Genomic DNA, 12,241 nt, shown 5'->3' with positions numbered 1-12,241 from the left:
GTGAATTTTTTTTTACAGTCAAATGAAATAATTTTGATGCTTAAGAATAATTACTAAAGTCTGACTAAAACAAAGCAGAATGTATAGGCTGAGCCAATCAGAGAATTCACACCAAGCTGGCATATTAAGATGTACCATTAGGTTCAGCACTCTGCAGGCTTCAGGTATAGAACATAATCTTTATTAAAGGTTTTCTATCTTTATCTTGGACTCCCATTTTCCTCGTAAAAATAAATAAATAAATAAAATTTTAATGAAGGCCTGGTGAGCACGAGGAAGGATCCGTTTACAGAGGCACATCAGCATAGCTCATAACGGAGACATTACTTACCTGATAATTTTGGTTTCCTTAGTGTAGACAGATTGACTCAGGACCAATGGGTTGTGCTCCCCTGCCAGCATATGGAGACTGAGTCACGTCACCCTAGATACACCGCTGCCGCGACCTCGGCCCTTCATTATTTGCTTCAAAAACCATTGTGGACATACTAATGAAAAAATTTGATTAAAAATATGATCATAAACTCTGAACTCCAGAAAGAATACAGATACCCTGATCTAGGGACTGGATGACGGCTTACCCGTAAATCTCTTGTAATCGATATCCACTCCAGGGGCAAATCCTTGGCACCGTTCTTGGGCAGCCGTGGGCGGGATGCTGAATCCATCTATCTACACTAAGGAAACCAAAATTATCAGGTAAGTAATTTCTCCATTTCCTAGCGTGTAGCTAGATGGACTCAGGACCAATGGGATGTACAAAAGCTACTCCCGATCGGGACGGGAGGCTGCCCGTGGTCCAGTTAACATCGCCCTTGCAAAGGCTGAATCCTGTCAGGCCTGTACATCCAGGCAACAGAACCTGGAAAAGGTGTGCAAGGAGGCCCACGTTGCCACTCGGCAGATATCAACAGGAGACAGCAGTCTAGCTTCTGCCCATGAGACCACCTGAGCCCTAGAGGAATGAGCTTTAACCTGAAAAGGTAATGGCTTTCCTGCCTCCACATAGGCTCATGCGATCACCTCTTTAATCCAGTGAGCAATGGTAGCCCGCAAAGCTGGTTCGCCCCGCTTCCTTCCACTATGAAAGACGAACAGGCAGTCCGTCTTTCGGACCGGTTCTGAAACTTCCAGATCCGGCACCAAAAGTCTATTAACATTCAAATGCCAGAGGAGGCAGTATTCTTCCGCGTCCTTGCACTTATATAGGGATGGCAACCCAGATGTGCGCGCTGCTGTGCGCTCACCCCGTAGACGAGCGTTTAAGTTAGGCCTGCCCCGCGTGTACCGCCGGTCGAGGGGGGGAAATGGCGCAGACAACCCCGAAGGCAAGATGGCGAAACCCCCCCCCCCTCGCCATCCTTGGGCAGGCCCCGAATTGGGGCCTGCCCAAGGAGGGCTGCTCAACCCGATTTTAAAGCCTCATCGGAGGAAGGACGGTACGGCTATTCGAGCCTTGGAGACCGGAGACTTAGAAGTAAAGTCTCGGCGCTTACCGATCACGTGCCAGGCAGTCTCCAGCTGCGGGGGGGGAGAGAGAAATACCTTCACCGCCGCGCTCGAATCTGCACCCGCTGCCTTTCAGCCATCCTGGGGGCTAAGTCCACGCCAGGATTCGGCCGTCTGACCAAGGCTCGCCTCTGAGGGATATCGAGAATCAACCTCAGGAAAGTCTCGACTGGGGGAGGGACCGTTAGGTTTCACCGCAGGAGAAGCGGGGCTCTCTTCTTCAGGTAAATTTTCTCTCTTCTTTCTTGCTGTAAATGTTACACTAGTCTGTTTGGGATAGTGTCCGCATCTGCTATGGAGACGGAGAAATACTGAAGAGCTGAGCACGCTGCACGGGTATATGTAGGCTGACGTCAGCCTTGAAATCTGACTCCGTCGCCCATCTGCTATCAGGAGAGCTCAATACCAATACCATCGGTCCCGAGTCCATCTGGCTACACGCTAGGAAACGTGTTTTTCTTGCATTGCAAATATTTATGCATACTGAAAAATGGGTATGTACTTTCAGACCTGAAATATGCGGTATTTATAAACTGTACAGCTCCCACTGCAGATTATAAAAACCACTAGAATTCATCCCTGTACATCTTCTTATAGATTTGAAATTTGGCCTCTAAATGTAAAGTATTTGTGTTGTCTGTGTCATAGCACATTCCTTGTTCCCACAATTTTAAAGTCCCAGTTAGAATCCAAGCAAACCACTCCACGGTGACAAAATAATGATAAGAATAAGGAACAAGTTTACATACACAGAAAGCAGGAATTGAGGGATCCAAGATGGCCACCGGATGAGTAGCTGTGTTCAGAGCGTCCTTGAGCAATTCCTAAAGAAAAACTTTTTCCTGCAAAAACTTTCCCTGGTATGGGAAGGAAGCGCAAACCGAGGACTCCTTACCCTGCTGATTCCTCGGTGAGCACTCCGTTCGGCCCGATGGACGCTCATGTCACACGCAGCACTCGAGAAGCGGGAGACCAGCCGTTGCAGAGTGGGGGAGGGGAAGTAGAGCTCCCCTCTCTGCCTGGCTCTATGTCACCTTTGAGTCCCGCAGTGAGGACTCCACCGCTCGATCCAGCAGCCGGGAGAGAGGCATCATTACCGGGGGAGGATACCTTGAACCGAAATGGTCATGATTTCCTCCTGGCAGGGGCAGGAGTGCTGCTGACGGCTGCTTCCAGCCCTACAGATGATCTGGGGCAGGGCGGTGAAGGAGGAGGAACCCTATCGGGGGGAAATGCTACAGCTGCTACTTCTTTTCCCACGAGGGAAATACCAGCTATGGTAAGGCCTCTGGTTTTTTCCTTTGAGACTTTGTGGGAAGCCATTAATGATATGAGGACAAATATTTTACAACAACTAACTCCAGCAATGGAACAATTGAGAAGATTTGAAAAGAAGCTAGAGGTGTTTGAAAAGTCAAATATGGAAATAGAGCAGCAGTCTGCAACTACTAGGACTGAGATAAAAATTATTCAGCAAACGCAAGCAATGATCATAAAAGATAATAAAATTATGGGACAAAATATTGAAAGTTTAGAAAACTGTGCAAAAAACAGGAATGTAAGATATATAAATTTCCCACAATTACCAGTGAGATCTTCAAGGGAAGTTTTGAATAAATATATGTCTGAAACATTGAAAATTCCTGCTGATCAATGTCCAATGATTGTGAAATCATTCTATCTGCCAAAACCCAGAACAGCGGCAGAAAATCAAGGAGAAGGAATAGATGGAGGCACCAATGATTGACCAACCTCTCAATATAACAGCATTGCTGGAAACATCGGATACTGAAATGGCTATCCCTGCAACTATGATTGTGACCTTTGCCTCAGAGGCAGACAAAGATAGACTCTTAAGACTGAGTATAAAACATAGAAATGAGAGATTTCTTGGTTTAATGGTCCGAGCCTTTCCTGATTTGTCTCGTGAGACACAGAAGAGAAGGAAGGCCTTCTTACTTTTGAGACCTCAGGTCTTGCTAATTGGGGCTAGATATTTCCTTAAATTTCCATGCAAGTGTGTGGTTAAATATATGCAAAATACTTATGTCTTTTTTGATCCACCCCAGTTAACACAGTTCTTAGTGGGTAAGATACCAGTGGCTGTAACTGGAGTATCCTGAAAGGATCTCCAATACCTCATCAGAAATAAGAGGTGCTGTTAAAATCTGGAATTTCCTGTATTTGTTATGATTATATTTGCCTTGATAGGTTTGGTAAGATCCGCTCCCCTCTATTTGTGGATCTCTTCAGAGAAACAAGAGAAAAACTTTTTTCCTTTTTTTTTTCCCTGTTTAAATATAATAGACGATACTGTTAACACAGTATCGACTTAGTTATAATGTTTTCTCTGATTCTGTACAAGATGTTCTTGAATAATTGTAAAAATTGCATAAATAAATAAATAAATAAATAAATAAATAAATAAAAAGAAAGCAGGAATTGAGGTTGTCTATTTTTAAACAAAAGCTGTTCATACTACTATTTACGGAAGAATAGTGTGTATATGCATAGCTTTTTTGTCTGAAGAATGGTTTTACAATGAACAATCAACTTATGTTTTTTTTGTCTTGTTTTTTTTGGACCCTATTTGGGACTTCAAGCACAAGTGTTTTTAGATGAGAGAAAATAAAGGTCAACCAGAAAAAAACAAACAATAAGATGATACGTTTTTATTGAACTAACTTGACATTTCTTGACTAGCTGAATGATGAACTCGTGTTTTAAGTCCATTTTCACTGCATGGCAAAAATCCTGGAGTCCATCTGTATAATGACCCAGATGGACTCTGCCAGCTAAATAAAATATAAGGAAGAAACAGCTTGCACTCATTTAGAGTAAAAACAAAGTCATTTTGTCACTTAATAATTAATAAAGCAGCAAAGTCATTCAGTTACCTTGAGCCTCATCAATAATCCTTTAACTACTTCTTCAAAACTGTATGTCTTATAGTGGTAAGATTTAAATAAAATCAAGAAAAAAATTAATAGTACTTTCCTTTCAGACTATACTTCACCCATCTATCCTTTGACAGTCACCAACAACTTGCAGACTACAGATTAAAGTTCAAAAATGTGATCACTTTCAGCAAAAAGAAAATCACAAGGGTTTGTCCAGCTAAAACTGGAACTTAGCGATACAAAGCTTGAGCTTTAGATATCCTGTCCTGCAGAATGGCTACATTTTGCCTGCCAAGTCATTAATGGACTAAAATTTAACCAGATAAAAAAAAAGAGGCGGGGTGAGTTACTGGGGTGTGGCTTAAGTTTAACAGGTTAACGCTGAATAGCAGCTAACTAGCTTTCTGATGTTAGCCAGTTAAAGTTACTCAGCTTTGAATGGAGATTGGTCCCGGGAATTGGAGATTCGCCCCATTTACTGGCCCAGCTTTTCCAATTCGTTTCCAAAAAAAGGATTGATCCTTTAAAGGGCATCTTTGTAAGACTTGCCTTGGAGGCTGGGTCTGCTGACCAATTCTGCAGCCACAGCTGTCTTCTGGCCGCCACCACTGAGGCCACTCCTCTAGCTGAAGTACGGACTAGGTCCGAGCCCGCATCAGCTAAAAAGGCGGCAGCAGGTTCCATAACCACTTGGAATTCACAGAGTCATCCACCTCCTGAGAGAGGAGTAGGCACGAACGAGCTACCAGGGCACAACAAGAAGCAATCTGTAAGGTCTTTGCTACTACACCAAAGGCCTGATTAAGGATGGACTCCATCCGTCTATCGTGCGCATCCTTTAAGGCCGCTCCTCCCTCCACTGAGATAGCTGTTCACTTAGAGACGGCAAACACCAGTGCATCTACTTTAGGGAAACACAAACGTTCTCTCACCGCTGGATCCAGTGGTTATAGAGCTTCTAACGCTCATCCCCCTTTAAAACTTGCTTCTGGGGCATCCCATCCAGGTCAATCAGCTCCTGGATGGCTTCCAGTACTAGAAAGAAGCAAGAGGCTTTCCTAGGTAAATCAGAATGGGATTCTTCTTTAGTTCAGTCATAAGAGTCTGCCCCAGGAACTCCAAGCATCTTCAGGGTCTGGGAAACCAGGGCTGGTGATTCGTCTCTATGGAAAAAACGTAATATGGTCCGATACACTTCTAAGCCAGGGGGGAATTTCCCCATCTGTCAGGGAATCTGTATCCTCTTCTTTATCTGTGCCGTCCGGGTTCGTGCCAGGGATAACCTTGGTGAGGCAGGGCATGCTTCAAGGTCTGCCGATAGAACTGGGAGAGGGAAGGCTTATCGGCTCGGGTTTTGTCCGGACGGGGGCAAATGAGGTAGCAGACTGCGCCTGTACGAAGGCTTAAAGGCCTTGGTAAAATTCTACCCAAGAGATGGCAGCCATGCCTAGCCCAGGAGCTACTGGAGCAGGATCCGCTGAATTTCCCTCTTCCATGGATGACCCAGTCCCGGGGGTACTCAGATCCGGGATACTTCCAGTTAAGGATATGGCTAACTCATTCTCTGAATGGGAGGAGCCAGGCTTAGCAAAATCTGGGGAGGCCAACTCACCCTGGGCTTCCTCACAGTGCTGACATAAGCTGGAATCCAGGTCAGACTGTAAAGGCCTAATATGACCAACAGCGCAGAGAGAAAGGCGCTTATGTTTCTTGGCTGCCTATCGCCATTAATGGCGATAACTGTGTGTTCTGTCAGCTCATGCTTAAAATTTTATGTGCATAGATTTCGGGCGCCTAGGCAGGACATGGCGAGGTGCACGCACAGCCCATGTGCCCGGCTTATCCTGTATTCTGTGCGTAGTACGTTGTGTGCATATGAACGCATGCAACATTATGCGTGAGAGTGCGCAGAGCAGACACACTGCACATAGCGACGTACTATGGAGGGCAATACGGCACACACAAACACGTGCGCAAGATGGCGCTTCCATGGCCTACCAGGTGGTGTGCCAACCAAGCCAAAAGCGGGGCCTAGCCCACCAGGCAGCCCACTTCCTCTTACCCCAATGCGATCGGGAACCGAGCAAGGAGACTGTAGGAAGCCCCACTGAAAACCCCTCTAAACATCTCTGAATCAGGAGGTAATTTTTTTTTTTAAACTTATCTGGGCTCAGCGCTTACCGGCTGAGTACAGAGACAGACTCTGGCTGTGGTTGTCACCACGACGCTCGGCTTCCAGCACCCGCTGCCTTTTCAGCTGCTTAAGCAGTAAAGTCCACGCCGGGAAACCAGCTCCCGGACTAAGGCACACTTCTGAGGGATCTCGGAATTTGCCTCAGGAATTCTCAACTGGGGGAGGGACCTTTAGGTATCACCACAGGAGAGCGGGGCTCAATTTTTTCTCCTTCCAAAAAGTACAGCAATCCCCGTAGAGAGAGGTACGTCCACCATCTGCTGGAGATGGAGAAATGCTGAAGGGCTGAGGGTGTATCTAGGGTGATGTCAGCTTTGAAATCTGAGTCAGTCTCCATCGGCTGGCAGGGGAGCATAACCCATTGGGGTCCTGAGTCCATCTTGCTACACGCTAGGAAAGAGATGTTCTTTGGCTTACAACTGCCAGAAGAAACAATCAATATTCCCCTTACTGAGTACTAAGGAAAGAGATCCAACATGGGTTAATACAGTCCATCGCAGTCCCGTAGAGACCCCCAGCTCCACATTTGAAAAAACGTTGTGCCAATAGGGAAGTCCCTATTAGCTAGCACTTAAAAACAGCTGAGTAACCAGGGAGGTCTACCTTTGACCAATGAGTACCTAAGCTGGGTATTCCCAACCCACTATTCCTGGGAAGATAACAGCTGCTTCCCCAGTTCTCCACAGGCAGAAGAGCCCTATATGCGGAGCATGCCACCCGCCCCCAGCATGGCTAGCGGTTCAACTCCCCAACCGCCTTACAGTTAGTCTCTGGCTTACCTGCTCTAGATCTGGGGACATACAGCGTTTGTACCGACTACATTGGCTAAAATAAAGCATCTTTCTTATGGATGGATACTGTTCTCATCATTTCTGCATTATACACAAACACAGCAATTGCAGCATTTTATATTTTAAACAAAGAAATTAGAATCACGTACCTTTCCATCTACTTTGTAACAGTTTTCAGAATTACACATTTTGATACATTTTCCGTCAATTCCTTGAAATACATATAAAACATCTCTTACAAGTGAGCCCTCGGTTAATTCTTCAGAGCCTAAAAACAATACATTTGCAGAAATCAGACATTTCTTTATACAGATTACCATGTTTCTTTTTCTGCTTTTTGTACATCAAGGCAGCCATTCAAGAGGAGGTACTACCCACTACAAAACAAAGTGAAATCCTTACTCTCCATCATAGGCCAGTCAGGTATTTTATGAATTTTCGGGGGCCTCATACATCAAATATTTAACATTAAGGCAGCAATAAAATGGTGCTGGGAAGCCAGCTCTCTCAGTTTCCTACAGCTCTGAGGGAGTGGTAGGGATTGCAGAGCCGAGTATGGTATGGACAGGGTCAGCTCGTCCATTAGGCGAACTTCGGCAGTTGCCTAGGGCACCGAGCCGTAGGGGGCGCCGAAGAGCAGGGCCTAACCCGCTCGCAGCAAATAGAAAGAGAGACTGTGTGCTTCTCAGGGCCGCGGCCGAAACAGGTAGGGGGGAGGCGGCGGCAGCGCAAGGGTCGCCTAGGGCGCCGAATACCCTTGCAGCGACCCTAGATATGGACGGGATGACTATACAAGCCATATCAGCTTTTATGCCGTCATGTTTCTCAGTTTCATGAATTTTTTACATCTGTTTTAAGTGGATTTAACATACACTTTGGCACATCCCCGAATACTAGTAATAGGGGAGATATTGTGTCTACGACAGCACGAGCCCACGGAGAGAGCGCACACTAATAATATTAATAAGTGGACTGGGGCAGTGCAGAAATTACAGAAGCAGATGACAGACTGCTTCGCAGAAAGGAAATAAAAGAAAATACCAGGATATTGCCTGAGATTCCTCTAACAAGTTCCTTAATCTACCATGTCTTTATAAAACATGAAGAGTGGCTGCCAACACTACAGACTTCCCAAGCATTGGGCCCATAAAGTCAGTTCATTACTTAAGCTAGATAACTAAGAAAAATTTTAACCCCAGCAGTTGTCTAATTTTCTCTAACAGCAGACAACACAACAGAATAATTGAGGTCAAATCTAAAATAATCTTTAATGTAAAGTGCTCTGTGTTGTATCAGACTTTCTATTGATTTAGCTCAATACTCAGCAAGACAAGAATAGTGTACAGTACAACTTGTGCACTGAACACAAGAACAGGGGTCAAACATTCTGACCTTAATAAAAAGGTCCTCCTATTAGATCCATAATATTGCATGCAAATACAAATTCTAAACATCAGAAATTATATCCTTAATAAAAAACTGTTCTTAAGAGGAAGCCACAGTTCTAAAATCCACTCTCTTTAGTAATCCATCTTCAATTTTTAATGCAAACTGAAATTTTAATTGCTTGGATATATCTTCAAAAACATTAACTGCTTAAACTGGAGTGACACGCAAAACTGTCTTACTCAGCACCTGCACCTTGTAATAGGTACAAGACCACAATGAGACAAGTCGAAGTGTGAACAGCAGAGGCCCTTTAATTCACAATGTGGTGAACAGACAATTTCCAGGGCCATCATTAGCAGAAGCTAAAAAAAAAATATGTTTTACAGCTTCTTAGGAACAGGTGCAACTACGAGATATTTCCTCACCAACAGTATCCCCCTCTCGTCTTGACCGTGGCACATTACGCGAGTGTGTGATTGGAAACATTTTTGAGGTAGTCGTCTGCAAAGCAGGTTGGCCAGCATTCAAAGTCCACGCAAGACGTGACCCCAACTGCTGCCGCAGGGAGTCCCCCATTGCAGGGTTTGGACACGATTGTCTAAATAAATAAAAAAATAATAAAGCACACACGTTTATAGTGATTAAAGAAAATAAATCATATACCTATAAATCATATCACTGGATACAGGTATCTGAAGATTCCAAGCAAGACGTTCTGCCCAGAACTACTAGAACCTACTTCCCAGCATGCACATGTGAATGTGTCATCTATCTACACATGACAAGATCTGGGGGGAAAAAAAAAAATTAACATCCATCCCCAACAGAATCAACATATCAGATTCCCAGGATGTGGATGGGACACCAAACACAGAGGTTGTCAGTAATACATATAACAAATATTCACAAGGATCTCATGTGCCAAGAGTGGCCAGCTCCGGTCCTTGAGAACCACAACTAGGCCAGGTTTTCAGGATAGCCACGATGAATACGTATGAGCATACAATGGAGGCAGTGCATGCCAATTTCTCTCATGCATATTCATTGTGGATAGTCAAAGCCTGGTCTGTTTGTGGCTCTCGAGGTCTGGAATTGGCCACCCCTATGTCTTATGCCTTCTTCTCCATCAAAAAGCAAACTAAAGGTTTTTCCCCACTGCCAGAGTAAGCAGAACCCTATGAATGAATATAGGATCCTTATGTTTCCTCCAGAGTGCCTATAGTCTTGCTGCCATTGTTTCACTTTTTAAACTTTTTTAAAACTTTAATAGCAAAACAGCCTCTGAAAATAAACATTTCCATTATTATAAAGGTTTTACAGTTCACATGCAGAAAAAAACATGCTCCAAAGTCTTGTTCACATGGTGCCAAGGTGCTCCCAAATCCATATCAAGCATAAGAAACATAAGAAAATGCCATACTGGGTCAGACCAAGGGTCCATCAAGCCCAGCAAATTCAAGGACAGCAACAAACGGTAGAGCGCATCACCAAGAAAAATCTGAACACACTAATTTCACATCCTCCGAGAAAACAGTACAAGCGGATACAGAAAGGGTTATCAGCTGATTTGGAGTCTCTAAGGAAATTAAGAGAAAAAAAAATTAGCTAAAATAGTTTGGGAGAAGATGGGTTGAAGCAGGGGGACCCGCAACTATGGCAAATGAGCTGGACCCAGCCTTCGCAGCGTGTTTGGCTGGCCTGCCAGGCTTTTCCTCATGCAAGCTAGATTCAGCCCGTACAGCAAGTTGTTTTATTTTCCTCATGGTGGCAGCAGAAAAGCAGGCAGGGAGAAGCAGCCCTGGTACCTGTGCCACTGAATTCCACCCACTGGTGGGAAGGCCAAGCCCCGCTAGTGGGAGAACCATCTCTCTAGGACCCAGGCCACTAAATACCATCACTGGTGGGCAGGCCAGGCCCTGAACGTGGGTGAAGTGAAGAACATGAATAAGAAGATGATGGAAGGGAGTGAATGGGGTGAAAGAAGAGAAAGGAGAAAAGGGAATGAAAGAAGGGAGAAGAATATAGTAGGGTGAGCGAAGGGAATAGGATGAGAGAGTGAATGGAGGGGTGAGGGGGAGAGTGAAAGTGAAAGTGAAGGGAGGCGAGGGGTGTGCTCCCCCCAAACCTACACATACACCCCACCCCCAGTGGGGCAGATGCGGGGGAAGGGGAAGCCATGGAGAAGGGTTCTCGGGGGTGTGACAAGTTTGCCAACTTACGAGAAATGTGGAAACATACGGCTTGATTTTAAAAAGTATTTAAACAACACTGGGTTTCACACGTGTAAATGCACTTTATCTATGTAAGTGGGCTTTTGAAAATTGCTACAATATATGCCATTGACTTGTCAATAGGATCTATGGGTAAATGACCTTTGAAAATTGCTACAATATATGCCATTTGTTCATCAATAGGACCTATGGGTAAATGACCTTTGAAAATTGCTACAATATATGCCATTTGTTCATCAATAGGACCTATGGGTAAATGACCTTTGAAAATTGCTACAATATATGCCATTTGCTCGTCAATAGGATCTATGGGTAAATGACCTTTGAAAATTGCTACATTAGTAGTTACATTTACACGTGTAAATCATTTTGACAAATTACCCCCATTATTATTTGCATGTTATCTGTCAGGAATCCTGTCCCCTTCCTTTTCCCAGCATTTCAAATCATCCAATGTTAGGGCAACCAGAACTCAAACGTAGAAGAAAAGGGGAGGGGGGTAAAGGTGAAGAAGAGGGACCCTGGTGCTGGGGGAGGGGTATTCACTGAAAGAGCACATGAGCAGCAGCACAAGAGCACAGGAGCATGTCAGTGTTAAAATGAGAACGAGACAGTGTGTGTGTCTGAGTTGGGGGGGGGGGGGGGGTATGTGCGTACAGCTGTTTTGGAGTGTGCGTGCATCCATATCAGAGAGAAAAAGGTGTCTGAGAGAATGAGCACGTCGGAGCGAAAATGAGTGGGTGTGTCAGAGGGAATGTGTCATGGAGAAAGAAAGCATGAGTGTGTGTATATAAGAACATGAGATACCTCCCACACCAGTGTTAGGGGGGAGAGGGGGAGGGAGAAAAACCTGGTGCTGGGCAGAGGAGAAGAGATAGAGGGGGGGAATAGGTAGAGGCGGGACTTTGCAGTTGTATTTAAATTATAGTCTTAATTTGTAATGTTCAACAATGTAAATGTATTACACACAGTCAGACTCATTTCTAATTATACGCGCAAATTCTTGTCCTGCATTTTGTCCTTTTTGGAGGAGTGTGTCCTCCTTTTGGGGGTACTTGGAGGTGGCCATTGTGGTATTACACCAAAGGATGAAATTAGGGTCCTAAGTGGAAAGCTGGACTCTAAAATTAGCAAGGACTTCACAAGTAGCTTCCAATTTTCATAGGTTTTTGTTTTTTGGGTTGGTTTGTTTTTTTACTTGCCATTCTTCATCAGTTGAGAAATTGC

At 44.6% G+C, this 12,241-nt stretch overlaps 1 protein-coding gene across 1 annotated transcript in view; it reads right to left on the bottom strand.

The window, feature by feature from the left end:
- TUBGCP3 (tubulin gamma complex associated protein 3) overlaps positions 1–12,241 on the bottom strand; it is a 208,751-nt gene that overhangs the window by 128,959 nt on the left and 67,551 nt on the right. The window contains exons 6-7 of the mRNA XM_029604687.1: positions 9,209–9,381; positions 7,544–7,662 (exon numbers count right to left, since the gene is read on the bottom strand). Coding sequence (XP_029460547.1) covers positions 7,544–7,662; positions 9,209–9,381 — 292 coding nt within the window. The remainder of the gene's footprint in view (positions 1–7,543; positions 7,663–9,208; positions 9,382–12,241) is intronic.

This window comes from Rhinatrema bivittatum, chromosome 5 (assembly GCF_901001135.1).
Source record: "Rhinatrema bivittatum chromosome 5, aRhiBiv1.1, whole genome shotgun sequence".
Lineage (NCBI taxonomy): Eukaryota > Metazoa > Chordata > Amphibia > Gymnophiona > Rhinatrematidae > Rhinatrema > Rhinatrema bivittatum.
Note: the sequence above shows the minus strand (reverse complement) of the source record. Positions and strands in the feature narration are given on the sequence as shown.